We start from the raw sequence: 22,853 nt of genomic DNA on the forward strand, positions 1-22,853 counted from the left end.
AGAGAGACAGGCTGAGTGGGCGTCGCCCTTTCTTTGATGATGTGGTTCCCAGATTATAGATGACTGACTAACCTGTGTGTCAAACGTATCTAATCGTGATTCCATTTGCGGATCAAAATCTGCAGATATCACAGTTGGTTGGTCATAAGTTGTTCTGCAACCCCTCTGCACCGTTCCACCATAAAGAATGTAACGTGCAGACAGCTCCGCTGGCTCTGGAGGAACCCTGGGAGCAGTGTGCATCATGCCATGCAAGACCATTCCTTTGCTTACCTGACCATAACTGTAAAAACACTATCCACAATGACTCATATCATGGCCACTAATAATGCCTCATCTGGACACCCAGCACTTTGCTGACTGGGATACAGCATAGTATGGTAGAGAGAGAGAGGGGTGGTGGTGGGGGGGGGGGGGGGGGGGGGGTTGATGGAAATGTGGTCAGGGGTCATGCTAAAGGAGGAAGAGCAGTGTAGGCGTAAGAGAAAGGAGACGTTTGTCCACATGGAGGTTAGGAGGTACATAACACAAACTTAAACCCATTTTAGTCAGGAACACTCACGTCTAAGTAGATTTAACCATTTATTGCATAAATGGAATACATAATCTTGGCGTTAATGGGGCTCCGCGTTCAGAGATGTTCCCTGAATTTTGTGCATGCTTTTGGAGCATGCTAAGTAAAATTAGGGAACACTAAGAAATACCCCCATAGGGATACAATAGCAGAACAATAGCAAATTAATACATTGACATGTAACTTAGTCAAAATCACAGTATTTGAGCTTAACAACATTGACATGTAGCTTAATCAGACAATCACAAGTATTTGAGATTAGCCATACTGATCTTGCAAAGGTGGAGGAATTGGTGGAGGAGGCAGCTAGCAGCGAATGATTCCGAAGCTTCGGAAGAAAGCAAGCCGTATTTAAAGGAGCCTTCCCTTCTGATTGAGAGCTTTGATTGGGAGTATGGCAGTCAAGTGACGTAATGACCAGCAGATATGAGAATGAGGAATGAGAACAGAGCTGACTGCCAGCTGACTACAGCTGTGCGGATGACTCCCGTGTCCTGCATAAACGAACGCGTTCGCTCCATTTCAAGACGGGAACCCCTTTTGGGGTTCTTGTTGCTATGTACAGCAGTGGTTCCCAAACCTTTCAGGTCGAGACCCAAAAGAGAAATTAGACGTTTGCCCGTTACCCAAACTAGTGAAAACAGCACATCTACAAGCTTTGCGTCGCGTTGTGAGCTTTTTAGATCGGCTATTTTCACTACTTGTTAAATATTTGTTGTCTTCCACCAGCCGAAGGCATGGGGGAGAGTATGTTTTCCCCTCCGTCCGTCCGTGTGTCCGTCCGTCCGTCCGTGCGTGCGTCCGTCCGTCCGTCCGTGCGTCTCGCAGTTTGTGAGCACCTAATCTCAGTCGCCGTTGGCCCGGTCGCTGCCAAAGTGAGCACACACATTCCCTGGATGCCAATCTAGAACCTCTGCCCTAAATTTTTCAAATGGGGCCTTTTCTAGCGCCACTTAGTGGCCGATGTTCGCAAAACACATTTCTGTAGGCAGTATCTCGACAGTCATGTGATCGACACGGATCTATCCGAATTTGCATATTCCATCCTGATTGGCTAAAATTGGCTTCCAAAGTTTGTAGGATTGAGCCGTTTTGAACAAAATGCCTCAAATCACAAACGCAAAGTGCAATTATCATGAAATCGCACACACACATTCCCACTAGGCCGAGGAAGAAATGCCACTTATTTTTTTTTAAATCAGCCTCATGGTGGCGCTATAACATGCCGATTTGTGGTTTTACCTATAACTCCACCGATCAGTTTCAAACTTTGTAAGCGCACTCCCCCTAGAGGCTAAGGATAAACCTTTGCCCTGCATTTTTCACATCAGCCTTTTATAGCACCACCTTTGGGCCGACTTATGTAAAACGCATTTTTGGATATTACTCCTTGAGATTTTATCCAAAAATCACGCAAATCGGTACACAGTATCTCTATAGTCATGTGATCAAGTACGATCCGTCTGATATTTCATATTCCATCCTGATTGGCTAATATTAGCTTCCAAAGTTTGCAGGATTGCTCCGTTTTTGAACAAAATGCCTCAAATCATCAACCATGCTTGCGATTACCGTGAAATTTGCCACACATATTCCCACTAGGTCAAGGAACAAATGCTACCTTTTTCACATTGGCTTGTTATAGCGCCACCAGCAGGTAGACTTTAGCAAAACATATTTTTGGAACAATGCTTCAAATCATGCATGCAGCGTCCGATTGCCATGAAAGATCTAAGGTGAAGAACACATGCCACCCTTTTTACATTGGCCTATAATACAGTAGCACCACCAGGACGCACGGCCTGGTGGAGACCTGTGCTCGGAAGAGCAGTGCTTCTAGTTTTCTATGTAATTTCTTAGATTTTTTTTATTCATGAAAATCATAGGTTTTTAGACTCATAAAGATTTCTCTGTGACCCACGAACGGGTCCTGACCCAGTGTTTGAGAACCAGTGATGTATAGTATATAGCAACATATTTTTTATTTTATTTTGTAATTTTTTAATAAATATTTTACATTTTTTCAGAAAACTTAGGTCAGGATTTAAGGGCTGTTTTTAGGATCGGCCTCAGGCCTAAAATGGTTAAGCTCAGAGTTTCTGTTGTGCTCTCAAGGGCAAGCACCAAACATTGGACAAACTATGGAGTCTATAAAACTTGCCTTAAGCTGGTATTTGACAAATCCCTCACTGACAGTCCACAGGGCTCAAAAGGCAAGCTAGTCAGAGAATGCTGTTCCCTTTTGTTCAGAACTACAAATAACACTTGACTTTGATCCAGAGTTTCATTCCTCATTATTTCATTCCTTTCATTCCTCATGATCTTAAAATGCACCTACTGTACTATGTGTTGCCTATATGGCCTAAACATTTTAGAAGGCTGTGCATCAATTCAAATGCAATTGTATGGTCCGAACTTCGTCTGAAGTAATAATCTACACACACATTAAACGCTGTGCTGGTTACAGTGCACATAGTAAAGCATATTGAAGAAGACAGTCTTCAAGAAGACTGGGAACACTAAACCCTCCCTCAGACACCTTCTCACTTCTTTTTACTTATGCAGACTAGCATGCTTATCTTTAACATGCAGGTTTTCATGGTTCAGCTTGAAAGCCCTCTCCTGCCAGTCATAAACAAAGGACTTTGGATCATTTACTACTTCTTTAGTAATTACAAATTCAGAGTTTCTTTTTCCTTTTTTTTTTCATTTAATGGGGAGAGGAGCTTTCCTCGTGTAAGGATTTGCAAGAAAACAAGTGTGCAATGCAGTTGAAACATGCTGTTCCGAATGAACCAAATGTGGTCTGGCCCTGAGGAAAGACTCAGAACAAATGCCCACCTCTATTAGTATGGAACTCATGGTTCTGTGGGACCAGGATGAGGTTTTATATTCTGCGTCCACACTGCTGCTTTTCAGCAAACAGTCCACCATTATTCCGCCTGACAAGAGCAAACACTATGCATAAGGGGGTCAAGATAAAGCTTGTCTCTCTCTCTTTGTCTTATAGCTTTATCCTTATGTTGCTTTGTTCTCGCAAAAAACATTTTCACATTGCCCCTGTGCATCTCCTTGTTATTTCCCTTCCTCTGTTGTTTTCAATTCAGTTACCCGACGCACCAGCATCGTTGGGGAGCTGACGAGGTGTCCTTAAAACGTCGGGTAGTTGCAACCCGGTGCTCCATCCCCCAGGGATGGAGGCAGTTTATTGTTCAGTCACACTTTTGCCCTACTCATATCTCCGCCACCGTTGTCACTATCCATGCCAAACTTTGCACACACACTCCTTGGCTGGCAAACCACAACCTCCACCCCTCATTTCTCACATGGCCCTCTTCTAGCGCCACCATGAGACCGATTCTTGAACAAAAACATTTTTGGACACTCCTACAGATTTTTCCCTAAAATCACGCAAAGCGTTACACAGTATGTCTAGAGTCCTGTCAACAACATGGATCTGTCCCATTTAGCACCACCATCAGGCCGATTCTTTCAAACACATTTTTGGACACTGCTGACCTGACGGTCACTTATCTCCCAATTAGCGAGTCTTACCGGTTAGTGGTCCTATTGTGCACTGTGCAGTCTGCATTATTTCTTTGAGTTTACCTTTAGTAAAAGCTGTGGCCTTATGGCTGTCGGAGCGGCCATGCATAATTGACTGGTAATGAGCAAAAAACTCTCAACATTTAATCCTCACTGACCTTTATGTGTGAACGCGGTAACACTGCAGCTGTCGAAGCAGAGCATTGTTGTTTTCTCCACCCTCCATGTGGCAGACTGTTCATTAAGACAGGGGAGAGCCTGCGTCCTTTTTGACAGACAGCAGTGCTATTCAAAGGCAATCAGTATGCAATGAAAACCAGAAAAAAGGTCAAAACATCTGTTGGATATACTGTAGGGTCCTCTCTGGTATTTACTATAGAGTTATGTAGTGGTACAATGTCCATTGTTAGTGGTCCTGTTGGGTTCTATATTCAGTCCATTTCTCCCATTTTCCCGCTTGCAATCTTAAGTTATGTGTTAGTTTCTCCATCATAAATATCTCCTCCACAATGCTCATTCACTGCTCACAAGCTTTGTACCATAGCCTTGTAATTGATTTTTTTACTAGCTGCCAATACATATAGATATTTCAAGGGCAATATGATTAATAATCTTTTTTACTGTTTTGGAGAGGGGACATTTTTGAGGAGTTGTTTCATCACCAAAGGAAGAAAACACTCAACTTCATTCAAATCTGAAGTGTCTTTCCGATGTTTATAGCCAGCAATACGTCCTGAGTCCTGACCTTGTGAGCTTGGCAGAACACCTTGTGTGTCCCGGGTTGGAACTATCAACTCATGACAGAGCCTGTCTTTTGCAATGCTGGGCACCCAGAGTGGGCTGCTCACTAATCCTAAGGTGTTCTCAAAGAGTCTGCTTGAACTCATATTCCCAGGCAGGGCTAATAGGATTATACTTAAAAGCTCAGGATTTTTTTTGCATATACATTATGCTAGTAATTCCCAGTCACAGTGAAATTCTGAACAAAGTTTCTAATGTGTACAACTCCGAGCTGTTTTGAGAGTCTGGGACTCATTTTGCTATCATTCTTTGATGCATTCCATTCTCTTTTGTTAAATACTTTTGGAAAGCACCCTCACATGTCTAAAGTAGTTTTTGCTGACTAAACTAAACTATTCCCCATGCACACTATTGAGATGGCATCATCAGTGGCAGTGATTGAGAGCATGCCAATTAACACTGTGTACACTGTATTTCCTCGCTTCCTTGGGCCACAAATAAAGGATGAGTGCTAAGAATTCTTTTGACAGTGTGAGGCGCCTGCTTTTGTGAACAGGAGGGGAGAGGGAACAGGGAATGACACACAGCAAGGCCGTCGGGCTCGGGACTCGAACCCGCGACTCGCTGTCAGGCTGCATTGAGCCTACTGTAAGTGCCCGGACCATCAGTGGGCCGGGCCAACCTGATATTTTTTTAGGGCTTAACACATTGCTTTATTGTTACAGTATAGTCATGTTGGAATTTAGGCATTACGGTAGATTACACTTGTAAGAAGTTGTTTCGCTTTTGTACACAACTTTTGTTCTGTCAAAGTATAAACCGTGAGCTTTAATGTGAACTGCTGTAGCTTGGGTGCATTTCAATAGATTTGGCTGGGTGGTGCAGTATGCTGAAAATGTGCCCTCTTCTTCATGTTCACTTCTATTTTTCTTAGTGGCTATAATAAGCTGTCCTCTGTCTGAATATAGTGATAATAGTTTATGCAATATAGTACACACAGGAAGGCTGAACAGAAGAAACTTCCAAATGGTGTTATATTTTTGTCATGTAGACTAATATGCGGATGGAAAAGGAGTTCATGAGCGAGGAAAGTATTAGGGTTAAGTCCAATAAATCACAGCAGCTTAACAGAGACCTTTTCTTCTACACAGTAATGTGTTGGGTCATCTTTTATTGGAAACCACTAACAACTGCAGCATTACAAGCTTTTGCTTTCACTCCACAGTTTTGTACCAGTCTGTCAACAAGAGAGAAAGTAGTCTTTATATATTATTTGAAAACAGTTCTATGGGCTACTTCTGAATATCCAAAAGAAAGGACTGCAGCACTCGATTTGCTTCAAGGTTTTAAAGCTGCAGTCCGTAACTTTCATGTCTTACCTATATCTGGGATTCGAACCCAGGTCACCTGCAGAGTGCGACAATTTCTGCTGTTGAGCTAATAAAGGGAAGGTCTTTTGGGAAGGTGAGATACTGTTGAATTTCATGCAATACCTCTTGTCTGCCTGTAGTGATCCTATCTATCCACAGGACATATTTCTCAATGGAAGAACAGGGAGACCACCTTCAACCATCGCAGTTGTGTTAGTTATTAACATAATCTACAATTGGTTAAAATAATGTTTTATTCACAAAAAAGAATTGAAGTGCAAGAGACCCCATGAACGATCATTTCTTGGTCTGCTCAAACCTGTGAATGAAAAGCTCACAAAACTGTTGCCAAATTGTTAAAAGGACTCTCCATTGTCCAGAACCAGCATTCTGCAGTTTATAGTTGAAAGAACTTTCCCTGCATGACAAGAGCAAAGCCTTCTGCTGTTAGTAGTGGATGTCTCTCTGAACCAGCTCCTTTTGATCCAAGACGCCCTTTGGCCCTCCTTTCAAGTCCCTTACACGTCCTTTAAAAGTGGCCACTGTGCAGAAGTGGGCACAGAGGCGACAGACACCAAAGTGAACCTGATCGAGTGGTCAAATTTATAACAGTCCAGTTCCTTGGGAGGCTCTGCCAGTGAAGAGGGGTTTTAGGCCCTGTTGAAATCATAATGGCTTTAAATCTTTCAGCCCGTGGGCCAACCCAACTCCCCCACTCGTTACTGCTGATACAAGGATTATGGTCATTAAACCTATCGCTCTGTCTCTCGCTATCTGCTTTGCCGTGTGCTTTCGCTCCTTCAACAGGATTATCATACAGTATCCTCTTTCCTTTAATTGGAGCGGTGAAAAGCACGCTGGATTGTCTGGTATGCCATCTGACCAAAACAAGAGGCAATAGACTCAGTGCACTGCAATAATGACATCTACAGTGACTGCTCTAGAATACTTGGTTCCAATTTTGACGAAAAATATATAAGAATATACTGGCAGTTGATCATTAGACTTCTTTTGTGAGAAAATGATGTGAGCTGCGAACAGACGTCCCTGCTATCTGTATTTCCATACATCTGCATGTATTTACTTTGCTTATCCTTGAATTTGACACCTGCACTTACAGGCTTTGTTAAGCTGCTAGTGCTTATACTTGCTGTACAAAATAATGTTTTTCACAAAAGCAAATATTTGCACACACAAAAAACACTGTGCACACTGTGCATTCCATATTTATATAATGTTGTTCTCTAATAACTCATAACGTTATTAAATATGCACTCCTGTGCTCTAATAATGTAATTTTACTATTAAGTAAAAGAGAGGACTAACATACCTTTGTTTGACTCTGGATTGTTCATTGTTCCTAAAGGTCTACATTTTAATCAGAATACTATATGACTTAATGAACAGAATAGAGGGTATGCGCATGCATAAAGTGAATGGCATATCGAGTGGCAAATCGAGTGGCAAAGTGGTGTGGCAAAATGAGTTTAACGTCATTTTACATTGTTTAATTCAATCAGATATGACTTTTCTGTTTGGATGTATGTGCTGTCAAGGCCATAAAGTATTTTTTTGCCATTCATTAGGCTTTCCCGCATAACTTCCTGGTATGGTGATGATGTCACACGCATACCCTCTATAGCTCAAAAGAATTGTCAGGTTAGAACGGTACATTACCAGACACATAATATGATTTATTCTTTTACTTTTTTATCATACAACACATGAATATGCATGACTGGCTTGTAATTTGAAACGAGATATACAGAGGGATTAAACTGACAGTAGACTTGGGGGCATGGGTGCATATGCTTTGGCATATGTTGTCCTCACTTCTTGCATACACACAAGTATTGGCATAAACCCTGACATTGCCTAGGGGATTTACAGTGATGTTAATAGGTTTTTAATGTAATGAGTCCCGGGACCCCAGAAGAGTTTTTCGGATGAGTCCCAGGGATATTTTATGGGTCCCAAAAAAATTCAACGCCGCGGAGATGGGTATCGTTCACCTCTGAATCGATACGATACCTTTTTCGATACCTGGGAATCGATACGATACCTTTTTCGATACCGTTTTCGATACTTTTTTATGTATTATTATTATTATTACTACCCTTATTATTACCATTATTATTATTATTATTAACTTTTTTCTATAGGCTATTTTACACACCACAATAGGTTATTAAGGCCGTCTAAAGACTGAGCTTGTAGATCGGCTATTTTCAAAATGTTTGCCTATTTCTTATATTTATTTTACAATTTGGCTAATGTTTGAACTTAGAACTAGGATTTCTAAATACACTAGGCTACAGACACGCATTTAATTATATTTATATCACTGGGACCCCAATTTATATTACATTTTAAAAAACTAGAGTAGGCCTACAAATGGAACAGGTCCATTTGGTTCCATTTGTTCACCGAGTAACAGACCCATTAAGTTTCCAAAAGATTCCCTTTTACTTTGCTATTAGCAATATAAAACGTTTTTATATTCAGCAAAATGTCAGTAATGGTATTGTCTGCCTCTCATTATTGTCAAGGAAGAAAGTACCGCATGTCGCTGCCTTGCTTAAGTTTCATCAAGGCAAAAAAAAGCACCCTAAGACACACACCAAAAGTTGTGTGTGCGGGGGAAAGAGGAGGGGCAGCCACCGTTGCACAGAAATCACTTTCACTTTCAGCTTATGACAAACGGCAGCTTTTAATCAATGCACAAGGATTTAAGGACATTATATTTATAATGATTACAAGAACATTCACTACCTGTAGCTATGGAGTAGGCCTACTCCGTTGGAACCTACTCTGTTGGAACGGAAATAAACTTGTACGTGCTGTTAGACAGACAGTTGGCTCCTCTCCTCTCCGCAGGTTTAATAGGAAGCAAAGACAGACACCACGGTTTGATTTGATCATTGCGTAGTCAATTATGAAGGGATTTCAAAAATGTAAACGTCTCCATATTGCTTGGGAAGTCTACTTAGCAGAACATCGCGGCCTTTGCGATTCGCTAATCGCTAATGTTTTTCTTTTACCGCGATGCGGTAAATTATGGATTAATAATGGAGGCGCGTCCCCGGGACCCCAGAAACAAGACGTGAATGCGTCTCTGGGCGACATGAACGCGTATTTGACGCGGGACGCGCACGTAATGACATCACTGTTTATTCATTAAATGTTAAATCATTTGAACTTGCAGAGGTCCTGGACGCTGGTGGATGTGGCGAGGTGGTGGCTCGTCAGCAGCACTGAAAGACTGCACAGACAGGTGTTTACAAATAACGCATACTGTACTGTATATGGTCCTGATGTGACCTGGCGTTTCCCAACAAACCTAAGCACAACGGTGGGGGCCAGTGGTGGGCAAGGAGGTAGGGAGCGCTTCGCTGCGTTCACTTGGGCTGCGCGGAGGTCCCGAGAGTGGAATGGACGAAGATTTACTATTCTGTCCATAACGGCACATAAGTCGGTAACGGCACTGAGTCTGCTCATGCGACCATCGCAATGCTCCACACAGTGACTCGCTCGCTCAAGCACTCCTTTCCCTGGCAGCCCCCCACGGCCCCACTGTCGCGCTTAGGGTTGTTGGGAAAAACGTGGGCACGGTCCTGATAGATGATGGGAAATGCAGTCATTGGGTCACGTGAGCACAATTAGGAGCGGCCATAGCTGAATGGTTAGTGAGCCCGCCTTGGACTCCGGAGGTCCCGGGTACGATTCCAGCTCTCAGCAACGTGTCAAAGTGTCCCTGAGCAAGACACCCAACCCCTAACTAATCAGAAGGAAGGAGGAGCCTGGTTTACAAGGCTAACCCCTAACAGCTCCCTCTCCGCGTTCCTCTGTGGTTAGCACTCAGCTGGGTTAAGCTGAAAACTGAAGGTTCCCAGTGGGATAAGATAAGGTATGTAAAAAAGATAAAGGGAGTGATCTGTTGATTGAAAGCAATTTCATTAATGAACGCTGGGCAGTGCTTGCCAGAGGAGAGAGAGAGAGAGAGAGCCTTCCATGTTGAACTTGTACACTAAAGATTCATTTCTTTCAAACACCTCCAGACAAGGTCCCCCTATGGGATATCAGCGCCATCTGGCGGTGCAACAGAGTAAAACTCATATCCTCCCGTACGAGAAATGTCATTTGTCGGAAGGGCTGTCAATCACAAAACGAGGGCACCGCCCCCGAGTGTATATAAGCCCTGTGGGCTATCATGACTTCCTCTTTCCGCACCTCTGCCACTGCAACTAGAGTGTCGCGAACTCAGCCATATAGTAATTAAATTCTGTAAAGTATAGCCTTTAGCGACGGCTAGGAAGTCGGCCACTGGCCTTTATAGAATCCCTCCTGTACGTTTCTCTTCTATCTTCTCTCTACAGTTCGTGGTTTTCTCTTCTTTTGTCTTTGAGTCTTTACCTTCTTCTCTGTACGTTCTGCCACGTGTTTCCCTGCCCTAGCTTAGCTTCGCCTAGCTTCGGTTAGCTTCACGATGGCGGCTCGTCGGCCCACGGTTAGCAGCCTGCTAGCCAGGGTCCCTAAGAAGTGCGGCCTTCCCAGCTGCAAAGGACTCATCGCCAACGAAGACACCCACCCGTTCTGCATTGTCTGCATGGGGGTAGGACACGCCTTGGCTTCTCTGTCCCCTCCGGCCCCGGCCACGGGTGTGAACTGTGCTGAATGCCTCCAGTACGACGTTCCAGCCCTCGAGGCCCGCTGTGAGATCGCTGCCGCAGGCTACGGCCTTCACACCACGGTCTCCGCCGGAACCCTCCCAGACACCTCTCCTCGTGTGCCGGACAGCGCTGTACGCCACAGGCCTCCAGCGGCCTCGCCCTCAGCTAGCTTCGGTAGCCCCGATGCTAGCGGGCCTGCTACTGCTGCTACTCCTGCTGTTTCTCCGACTGGCTCGACTGGTGCCGTGCCCAAGAAGAGAACATGCAAGACCGCCCATGTTGCTCCACCGCCAGCTGCAACCTTGGCCGTCCCCTTTAAGGAATTCCACCCGCTAGTCGTCGGTGACATTCCCCTCTCCTTCTCCGTCCCCCAGCTCCGGGCCATGCGGCCACCTAGCCCCGTCTCCTGGCATGCTAGCGACGGTGACGAACCGGAGCCAGAGGACTACGACATGTCCGAGGTGGACTCGGAGGGTGAGTACTCGGAAGAAGACGAGTCCACGCTTCCCTCCGGTCAGGGCGGAGGCGCGGCCGGGTCGGTTCCTCACGCCGAGGTTCCTTCCTCCGCCGCGTCCTCCCCAGCCCCTTCTGCCTCTCTCCCCCCTTCCATGCCGGCTGGGTCGAGAGGGGCAGCGGCACAAGACCCAGACTCTATCCCCATGGACGAGCTCTCGGTGCTGGAACGTGCTACCATCCGTTGCGGCCTGGAGCTGCCGCTCGGAGACGCGCCACTCGGACCACGGGCTAGGGTTCCCATCCTAGGCCAGGATGTGGAGCCTTCCCCCCCGCCACGCATGGATAAGCTCCCACTGGTCCCAGGCTTTGCAGAGGCCCTGCATTCGACCTGGACTTCGCACAAGGACCCCCCCAAGCTCCCCTTCTTGGTCGACTGCCACGACGCAGAGAAGGCGGGAATCCCCTTGTGCCCTCCCATGGACAAACTGATGGCCCAGTCCCTTATCGGGAGCCTCAAGCCAAGTTATGAGCGGACCGGTCCTGGAGGCCGCAGTCCCTTCATCCTGTCTGTTGGGAAAAAGCCTCCTGGTTTCGCCATCGGCTATGACGAAAAGCAGTCGTCCAGGGTGAGGAACGCTTACAGATCCTCCGCCTTGGCTGCCAGGACGATGAACGCCACCCAGCTGCTGCTCTCCTCCACCAGGCGCCTCTTTAGCGGGTTGCGAGAGGTGCCTAAGGATACGGCGGAGGAGATCGACAAGTCGCTGCGCATGCTGGTGGACCTTAATGTCCACGCCATCGAGTGGCTTGGACACGGTATGGATTACTGCATCCAGGCGGAACGTGCCAGGTGGCTTGAGAAAGTGAAATGCCCTGGCAGTTCCGAAGGGGAGACCGAGAAGGTCCTGCAAGACCTCCCTGGCCACCCTACCTAATTATGGGTGGCGGACTCGACCTTCTCCGCCAGGAGGTGGCGGATAAGAAGATCACTTTGGAGCTCCTGGAGGCCACGACGGACCCCCAGGGACCCAGAAAGGAGAAGAGGCAGGGACGAAGCAAGGCCCCCAGTCAGGCTGACAGAGGGCGCTCTTCCTCCAAGCAGGGGAAACCTAACAATCCCCCTAGGACCCCCTCCTCCTCCTCCGCGGGACCCCCCCGCACTGCAGCGGGGGCTCCGGCCCGCTCCCAATCCCGCCACCCTCCCAGGCACGGGATACCGGCCAGCTCCCACAAGGCCCGTGGGAAGCCGCCGCGAAAGTGACACTGGACTTTGGCGGGGTCCCCCTGAATATTCAGGGGACCCCCCCTCTCAAGCGCAAACGGTTGAACAGTATGAACAATTTTTCTCATGCCAAGAAAATAATGTATACTTCTCCTCTGTGCTCTCCTCCAGTGCCTGTAATAAAGAGTGTGTTGATAAAACAATGCCTGTTTCTTTCGACTCCACCTGCTTTAGTACAGACGACCCCATTTTGCATGAATTTAGCCAGTGTAGAGAAGTCCAGGCTGGAATTTCTTTCCACTCAGAAAATATCGCTTTCTCCAGTCACGCAGACAGGGTACAAGCAGAATATTTCTCATTGCAAAATGTTCCCAGACAAGCTAATTCCTATTCACAATGGTATGGTTTCACTAATGTGCAATACCCCTCTGTCCCCACTGAGCGGCACTGCAATGCCGAGTCTAGTTCAGGACAGGAGTTTGGTCTTAGCGTCAGGGAAGAAGCCAACACATATAAGCAACACCCAGGGTCGGCCTCGTCTTCCCGTAAGGAAGCATATAAAGGCCTTAGAACAGGTTGTAAACGTAAAAACAATTCCCCGAGCCGGGGATTATGTTACTTATGCGATAAACCCTGTCCCCCGGGCTCCACGCTATGTGCCGCCTGTATTATTAACAAGCGAGGCTTCTCAGAGGTCACATGTCCGTCTCCCACCGGATACGGAAATAAGCGTACCGGAAACGGAAACGCTCCTTCCGTCGGTGTCTCCGCGCCTTCCGGCCCGGCGTCTAGCGGATACGGAAACGTGCCCGGATACGGAACCTCTCGGTCCCGTCCATCCTCTCCCTCACGGCCCAGTAGTCCCGCTGAAGCGGTACAACCCCAAGGCTTCTCCGTTGCTCAGCAACACGTTAGCACAGTGTGCAGAGCAATGGAAGCGTTGCAATCCGAATCACTGGGTGTTTCGGACAGTGACACGGGGCTACAGACTACAGTTTGCGGAAATACCCTCCCTCTCCAGCAAGGTTATTTACACTCGAGCCCGAGGCTTGAAAGCGGATGCCTTGAGGGAGGAGATAAGCTCACTATTGCGCAAGGGCGCTATAGTGGAGTTATCCCGCGACCAGAGCCGTTTAGGCTTCTGGAGCCGTTATTTTCTGGTACAGAAAAAAGGGGGGGGGGCTGCGTCCTATAATGGACTTACGTGCTCTGAACAAGCACTTGAAAAAGTTCAAATTCAGGATGCTGACGTCAGAGTCCCTGATGAGATCAGTGAGACAGGGGGATTTCCACTGTTCAGTGGATCTGAAGGACGCTTATCAGCACATCCTCATTTATCCCCCACACAGGAAGTTCCTGCGGTTCGCCTTCGAGGGGCGCCTGTACGAGTACACGGTCCTCCCCTTCGGTCTTTCCCTGAGCCCTCGGGTTTTCGTGAAAGTGACCGAGGCAGCCATTGCTCCACTGAGGCATCAGGGAGTCAGGCTCGCGAACTACATAGACGATTGGATAATTTCCGCCGCCTCCTGCTCAGGAGCGGCGCGCCATACCGATCTGGTGTTGTCACACCTGAAGGCCTTGGGTTTCAACGTCAATTTTGGCAAAAGCATGTTGTCACCCTCCCAGCAGATTTCCTTTATAGGGATATCTCTGGACTCGGCCACAATGTCCGCCCGCCTCTCACCAGAGAGGGTGGACAGGTTTCTGTCTTGTCTCAGCTCCTTCCGACTGAACCAGGTGGTCAGGTACAAGGAGTGCATGAAGTTAGCTGGGCTGATGGCATCAGCGGTGCAACTTCTGCGTCTGGGCAGGTTTCACATGAGACCTTTCCAGCGGTGGACACTGGCGCTCAGGATTCCTTCCCTGCAAGGGTACAGGAAGGTGACGGTCAGCCAGGTCTGCATGGACGCTCTGGTCCCATGGAGGGACCAGGCGTTGTTGACGAGTGGGGTCTCCATGGGCGAGGTGATATCACGCAAGGTGATCACCACGGACGCCAGCCGCTCGGGGTGGGGCGCCACCCACGAGGGGCGTTCAGCCAGGGGTCTCTGGACCCCGGCCATGTTGGAGTACCACATCAATTATCTGGAGTTAATGGCGATCTACTTGGCGCTCAAGCATTTCGAACCATTTCTTCGGGGTTGTCATGTTCTGGTCAGGACGGACAACACGGCGGCCCTGTATTATCTCAACAAACAGGGTGGCCTCTGCTCGCGCACGCTGGATCAGCTGGCGCGCGAGATGACCCTCTGGTGCTTGCCTCGTCTGAGGTCCATCAGAGCCTCCCATGTTCCGGGCCTTCAGAACGGCGGCGCCGATCTGTTGTCCAGGGGGGAGCCTCGTTACGAGGATTGGTCTCTCCACCCTGCGGTGGTGAGGCAGATTTTCTCCAGGTTCGGTCAACCTCGAGTAGATCTCTTTGCCTCTCAGGAGAACGCGAAGTGTCCCCTTTACTTCTAGGCCTTCTCTACGCGTTCCCGCCCCTGGAACTGATCCTTCCCACTCTGGAGAGGATCAGATGTTCCAACCGGGAGGTTCTTCTAGTAACACCGTCCAGGGGAGTGTGGAGGTCTCTGATCACCCCACTGCTCTCTCGACCCCCTTGGCGGCTCCCCTTGCACAGGGATCTGCTGCGCCAGGCAGGGGACGAGATCTTCCATCCAGACCCACGGGGCTTAGACCTGTGGGTTTGGCCCGTGAGAGGGAGAACCTGTTAGCAGCAGGCTTCTCACAAATGGTTGTAGCCACTATTCAGAGTGCTAGAGCCCCCTCCACTAGGGCTGTGTACGATGGAAGATGGAATGCCTTTTTGGACTGGTGTGAGCTACAGGAGCCACCTGTGGTGGCTCACTTAGCTCCGGCCCAGAGGGTGTTAGATTTCCTGCAGGATCGCCTGGACCTCGGTCTGGCGTTCTCTACACTGAGGGGTTATTTAGCGGCTATTGATGCCTGCCACCTGGGGGTGGCAGGTAAAGGCCTTTCTAAAATCCCTGAGGTGGTCCAGTTCATGCATGGTGTTGACCATTTGAGACCTGTGACCAGAGCCTTGTTTCCTGCTTGGGATCTACAAGTGGTTCTTGAGGGCCTTTGCAAGGCACCCTTTGAACCGCTTGGGAGGACCTCTTTGAAACATTTAAGTTTCAAGACAGCTCTTTTGCTTGCCTTGTCTACGGCTAAGCGTGTGAGCGACCTTCATGCGCTCTCTGTGAGCCCTGATTGTATGAGGTTTCTCAATAATGACTCCAAGGTTCTTCTTAAACCTCATTTGAGTTTTATTCCTAAGAACCGAGTGATCCCGAAGGAACCTGTGGTTTTGACGGCTTTCCATCCTCCTCCGTTTGCATCGGAGGAGGATAGGCGTCTTCATTGTCTTTGTCCAGTTAGGGCCCTGAAGGCCTACTGTGACAGGACGGTGGACAGCAGGTCTACTTCTCAGCTTTTCGTGGTCATGAATGCCCGTCAGCGAAAGGCGGTGTCCAAACCCACTCTGTCGAGATGGATTGTGGATGCCATTAGGTTGGCTTACACCCGTGCTGGGTCTGAAGTGCCAGAGGCACTTAAGGCCCACAGTACTAGGGGTGTGTCGACCTCTTGGGCTTTGTCCAAAGGTGTCTCCATTGAGGAGATTTGTGCGGCGGCGAATTGGTCTTCACCGTCCACCTTTGCGACCTACTATCACCTGGACGTTGCGCCTTCTGCCATGGCGCATACGGTTCTGGGTGCTGCTGCCCCGCCTACTATGTAGTGGGGCGGCTCTCTCCCCTTCCTGGGACAGCATGCTACTGTCTCTAGGATACCTGGGGGGGGACCCTGAGTGTTTCCCTTATACTACTGTAGTATTATAAGGCGGACCCGTGTCTGCCCTTAGTGCATAAGGCAGGCCTCGGTCTGTCAGGGTCTCTTTTCTGTCTGAACACGCCCAGGCCCTGTGGGTCTGGGTCGGACCAGTCCTGAGAGGGGTCACGTCGGTTGACGAGACCTCCTTCCGGGGGTGGTCGGTGTACACGACAGTCTTGTCGGTTCATGGCTTCTCGGGGAGTGTATGAGTCCCATAGGGGGACCTTGTCTGGAGGTATGATAATAAACGTATAGGTTCCGAACGGAACCATGTTTATTTAATACCGGAGGACAAGGTCCCCCGAATTAAGCCCCTCGGTTCGCTAGTTGCGGGCAGAGGTGCGGCTTTAGAGGAAGTCATGATAGCCCACAGGGCTTATATACACTCGGGGGCGGTGCCCTCGTTTTGTGATTGACAGCCCTTCCGACAAATGACATTTCTCGTACGGGAGGATATGAGTTTTACTCTGTTGCACCGCCAGATGGCGCTGATATCCCATAGGGGGACCTTGTCCTCCGGTATTAAATAAACATGGTTCCGTTCGGAACCTATACGTTTCCAACCGTGTCATCATGGGTAGATTGACATACAATACTAATTCTGCCAGTTGATTAGGCAGCCACTGTTCGTGGGAGAGTGAGACCCACGTTCATAATGAACTGAATGATGTTGTATCCACGTGTGCATATCGATTGTAGCTACCCTGGCCTGTGCCCATGTAACCTGCCTTTGTTTTAAAATAGATATTAAATGAACACAAGCATTGGGATCCTGCAGTACTAGCAGTTGTGTCTCCCAAGGTGTTGATGTTTGAGGTGAAATTATTGCTCCTTTGTCATGCGCCAGATAAACGTCTTTGGCCGACTAGTATTCATCATCTTTACATTATAATGTTATGTTATGTTATGTTTTGCGCAAGAGCTTTGGTTACACACTACTAGTGTATCAGCAACCATGCTATCTGAATGTATTACTGTCATTACATTATGGAAAAAAAAGGTGCCACTCAAAGTTATTTGCAGCAGTACCATATTTTTAGCTGCATTGTCCCCCATTGAACAGGGTTCAGAGACCAGTCCTACTTTATCCAGCCTAATCAGTGGCGCTAGCTCTGTGGGCAAAAGGCCGCCTGTCTGTCTGCCTGGCTGAATGAACAGAAAAGTGTCCGTTGGGGCATCCTGGCCCCACGTTCCTTCAGGGTGACCAAATAAGGACTGTCTGCCACATGTATGCAGGGAGGAGACAGGGCCACTGTGTTGGCACAGCCCAGCCTTTCGCATTCTCTGGCGTCCCTCAAAAGCCTTCTGTCCTTCATCACACATCCAAGTGGTTTCACTGTACTGCTACATGGACAGTGCTTTCACCATTAACTCCACCATGCACCATTGACCCATACACGGAGATAGTAAAATGTATGGGTCCTTTTGGTTACATTTTGTTAGAAATGGATACAGTAACACTGACAATTGTATTATGTGACCCATATACCAAGGTATCTTATCGTCTATGAAATAGGTTGATTCTCAACGTTGTGATTAAATTGCCAGTAAGCGATGGCAATTAAAGCATATATCTCCTATTTAACCCTTAAGTGCTGTTCGGGTCATTTTGACCCGTTTTACATTTTCATTTGGAAAAAAAAGGTAGAAGTTAAAAATGTTTCCACCTGAAACTCACTGGCCTTAAAGATTCTTCTGAGATGAACATGTAAAAAAAATATTTTTGCACTACACCCATGCTACACCCCCCTCATATTTTTTGAACCTTAAGTGCTGTTCGGGTCATTTTGACCCGGAAGCACAGAAATACACAGTATTATGCCAAAACACAGACATACAGTCACCCCCACTTCTAACACCCCCCTTCCGAAGCCCCATTCCGAACCCTCCCCGCCTTCCTATAAGCATGAGCAATATTGCCCAGTATTAAATGAAGTAGTTTTTTTTACATGGATTTCAGCTAAATCAGTAAAAACGCCTAGCTCTTTCAGTGTTTAATGTGATATAGCAAAGCAGAAAAGCAAACATTTACCAAATATATCATATGAATTGTTTGGTATTGAGTCAAAGTCAATGTATCATGATGATTTGTTAAGTTAAAATTTATATTAGTGTTTTTTTTTTTTAAACCAAATATCCACCGGGTCAAAATGACCCGAACAGAACGAAGGTGTAGTGAATCTGAACAGAACTTAAGGGTTAATGTATAATCTAATATAGATAGATGTACTTTTTTTTTTTAAGATTTGTTTTTGGGCTTTTTATGCCTTTATTTGATAGGATAGTAGACTGACAGGAAATGGGGAGAGAGAAGGGGAACGACATGTGGCAAAGGTCGTCCGGATCAGGAATCGAACCGGTGACACCAGCAGGCATCATAGCCTAGTATGTGGTATGCGCCTTGACCACTAGGCCAGCGGGCGCCCCATAGATAGATGTACTTTATGCATAATGAGCGGTATGTGATGCCATCATTTGTATGAAGAGCAAGTATGACCATGCACTGCATGATACAGGATTTCACAGCCGTGCACACATTGTAATATATATATATAGTAGATACCCCAGTAATACAGCAGCAGTTAAAAGATGAACGGTGGTGTTTCCCTTGAGGACTCTTTGAAGTGGACGTATTCCAATCTCTCCTTATCGTAATTAGAAAGAAATCCGGGGGAGTGAAGTGGCCCTCAGGAAACGAGCTCCAGCTCCTCAGGGGCCACATTGCAGCTTTTAAAATGACCTTAAGGCTTCGTCAAGCCAATATTTACACATACCGCTACCGTACACTGGGAATAAGTGTAGTATGAATTGTGCATATAAATAATCTTCCCCGCGATCTGAGGATATTGTTTTGACTTTTATGCTCACCTGGTCTTGCTGAACGTGAACAAATGGATAATTGATGGGCCCACTTTATGTATATACCGGGGGTACGTAGTGGCGGTGATGCTTCGTTTGGATGGAGAGAGAGCTTGCTCTTTCAAGCTTACCGCCAAAAGGCGAGTCGTCATCTCTGTGTAAATAATTATGCAATACGTGTCACCGTTTAACCAATTTAGGCCTAGAATTATTGAATGCTTTAACCAGTGAAAAATAGCAGATATACAAGCTCACTGCGAGCTTGTAGATCTGCTATTTTTGAAAAAGTCGTGAAAATGTGTGCAAATCTTTGAATATAATGTATTTTAAAAGCGAACGTTTGTAACTCAAATTTTGCTTCTGGGGAGTCCCTGGAACCAAATATTTTGAGATGGGGGTCCGTGGCCAAATACATATCAGTTTGGGGGTCCTTCACATGAAAAGGTTTGAGAACCACTGACATAGTAGTCTCTCAAGAACAGACTAACTGAGCTCCAGTTAGGTGAAAACGACCTTTTCTTTGACGATGGCTGGCCAGATTGCTGACATAGCTGAAACATAGGTTTTTCAAAAAATCTTAGAAGGATTCAAAAGACACTTATAGAATCGGGTCAAAATTCCAATGTTCACGATTTTTCAAAAATAGCAGATCTACAAGCTCGCAGCGCGGCACTCGGTGCCGCGCTGTGAGCTTGTATATCTGCTATTTTTCAATAGTTAAAGCATAAAATAATGATACACAATAGGGTGTACCCGTTCTAAATCGGTTAATGTTCCTTCTGAAATGTATGAAGCACTGTGTAATGAAGCCTACCTATAAATGGTCTTAGGACTTGATTATAAAGAGCTATTCACTCATAATCTATCTGCCTGCATCCGACGTGCTTTGTAGAGTTTAATATCAACAGCGTTATCCAAACAGACTACGCAGCAGAGTCTGCGGATGCTGTACGTGTTTAGATTAACAGCACAGGTCGTTTTCTCTTTCCGTTACATTAGTCATCCCTCAAGACACAGAGATCCCACATACTGTACACAGTGTTTACCTGTGAGTGGAGTACAATGCTGCTGGCTCCTGTCCAATACTGTTGGGAGGTCCTGTCACACACACACGCACACACACACACACACACACACACACACACACACACACACACACACACACACACACACACACACACACACACACACACACACACACACACACACAAACACCCTCACGCACACACCCACATACACACGCATGCAGTGTCTCAACTGGACCTAATGTAAGTTTAACACCCACAAGGAAAAATATTCTCTGCCGAGACAGACCCTCACAGTTCTTCATTACATATCATAACAGTTGAGATTCAGTAGAGGCCAAAAGCATTTCTCATTGTTAGTTACTCATTTACCTGGAGGAATTATGATCAACATTGAGATTGTTTTTTTCTTCTAAGGTGATTAGAGAAGTATGTTATTTTTTTAATCTCTCATCTATTCACATTGTGCTTCAAACTGTTTCACTCTATTTTTTCTTCCGCCCGGGTTATAACTAGCTATATACACTGCAGATACTACAGATACTGTATATCAACTGCAGAAACAAATGAAATAACTCTAAACTATTGCCTAGGAGATCATTCCCCCCCCCCCCCCAACACACATACACACACATAATAAAACACACAGGGTGAGTGTATCGGTCTCACCCGGCTCATAAAGGAAACGTACATGGCGGCGTGGTTGGCTGGATGTGACAGATTTACAGATCATGACCACTGGGGCGGGGCAGAGGAGAGCTTTGGGAACTTTGGCCTCTGCGCCAGTGCCAACACAAACAAAGGCAACTCTTTGGAATCCTAGAACAATACCACTGCTGAAGTGTCTCCTCGCAGTCATTTCTCCTTCATGCCACCACTTTCACATCTGCCATCTGTTCAGTTGGTTAGTCACCTGGGTCCGTACCCCTTAAGCCCTATTTTATGATTCGTTGTTGGATAGTGTCATGCTACAAAAATAGCTCATCTACAAGCTCAGCTTTTAGATTTGAAGTGTTGAAAGTGGTGTTTTAGCTCAAGATCCAAAAGAGAAATTAGACGTTTGCCCGGGACCCAAACTAGTGAAAATAACAGATCTACAAGCTCACAACGTGTCGCTTTGCCTGTAGATTGTCTATTTTCACTACTCTTAGTTCTTTGTTTTCTAATTCATGGAATTTCTTCGATTTTTCTTAGTTTTTTCATGAAATGAAAATGAGTTTTTTATGATTATTATTATTATTATTATTATATTGGGTAATAATTAAAAACAATATGTAGGAAATAAAAAATAAAGGAACCCATAAAAATGAGTTCCGACCCAGTGTTTGTGAAACAGTGGTCTACATCAGGGCATTGCCCTGTACCACCCACAGAATCCTGCCAGGCTGTGGGAGGTACAGTACAGGGTATATACATGGATTCACTGTAATGAAGGGTTACTGCAATTGCTGTGCCAACGCAGAAACATCTCCACTGCACGTTTCCCAACAATAAAGTCTTTAAACTGAAATCGTTTCAGCTAGACATAATTCATGTCATTATTTGGGGTTAGTTTTATAATAAATGTGTTTCCTCGCAGGAGCTAACAAGTTGAAGAATCAGCAGTTCCGTCTGAACTGGGCTTGGATCTCTCTGGAGAAGGAGCACTACGTGGTGGACGAAGAGGTGCGCTTTCTGGAGGTGGTTCTGAAACGCAGGGGCTACCTGGGAGAAACCTCCTTTGTCAGTAAGTTGTACACTTCATATAAGCTCCAATTTCCTAAAAGGCTACAACATCACTACATGACTTCACACATCACTGAGTCTCATATTTGAAAAAACGAAAAACTAAAAAACAAGCATCTTAATTCATTCAGTGACTGAGACACAATGAATTACAATCTTGTTTTTTTTTTTTTTTTTTCAAATATTTTTATTGTGAAGCACAGGGTACAGTTTGGGTGAATTCCCATAACTGTTCACAACCAAGGCTACAAAAAGAGACCCCCCGCCCACACACACACACACACACCTCCCTTTTACTCTTTTGATACATTGAATTTGAATGGGATTTCATTCATGTTTTTTTCTTTTTCTTTTTTTAATGCAAAATGACCCTGTAAACCTCCACCCCACCCCTTGACACATGCATTGCACACCCGCCCGCACGCCTGCATGCACATACGTCTGCACGCCCACATGCCGGCACGCCTGCGCGCACGCACGCACGCACGTCCACACAAACTTCAATCTCCTAACTACTAAGACACCCTTTAGTGTCACACAGGTCATAGCCTTTGACCCTTCTCCTTGGGTCAGTACTTAATGCCCAGTCACACAATGGGACTGAAGGGGCTGCATGTGCTCATGAGAAAGGTCACTCAAAGTTGGTGGCCACTGAAGGATACTTCTCTGCAACGTAATCACCCAGTTTTACTGGCCTGAACTAAATGAGCAATAACTGAAGCACGACAGCAAACAGAGCTTCTGTAAGAGTTTATGAGCGGCTGGAATTTTCACTATCGTTGGTCATTGTTCCTCGCTACCCGCTATTCTGTCTATATAAATGAAGCG

The 22,853-nt window shown here is 46.5% G+C and overlaps 1 protein-coding gene across 1 annotated transcript in view; it reads left to right on the forward strand.

Moving 5' to 3' along the window:
- Nucleotides 1-22,853, forward strand: part of frem2b (FRAS1 related extracellular matrix 2b) — a gene marked incomplete at both ends in the record, with an annotated part of 81,347 nt that overhangs the window by 23,910 nt on the left and 34,584 nt on the right. Inside the window, one exon of the mRNA XM_080731393.1 lies at nt 21,880-22,026. Within this exon, the coding sequence (XP_080587519.1) occupies nt 21,880-22,026 (147 nt within the window). The remainder of the gene's footprint in view (nt 1-21,879; nt 22,027-22,853) is intronic.

This window comes from Nannobrachium achirus, assembly GCF_963921795.1.
Source record: "Nannobrachium achirus genome assembly, chromosome: 8".
Classification (NCBI taxonomy): Eukaryota; Metazoa; Chordata; class Actinopteri; order Myctophiformes; family Myctophidae; genus Nannobrachium; species Nannobrachium achirus.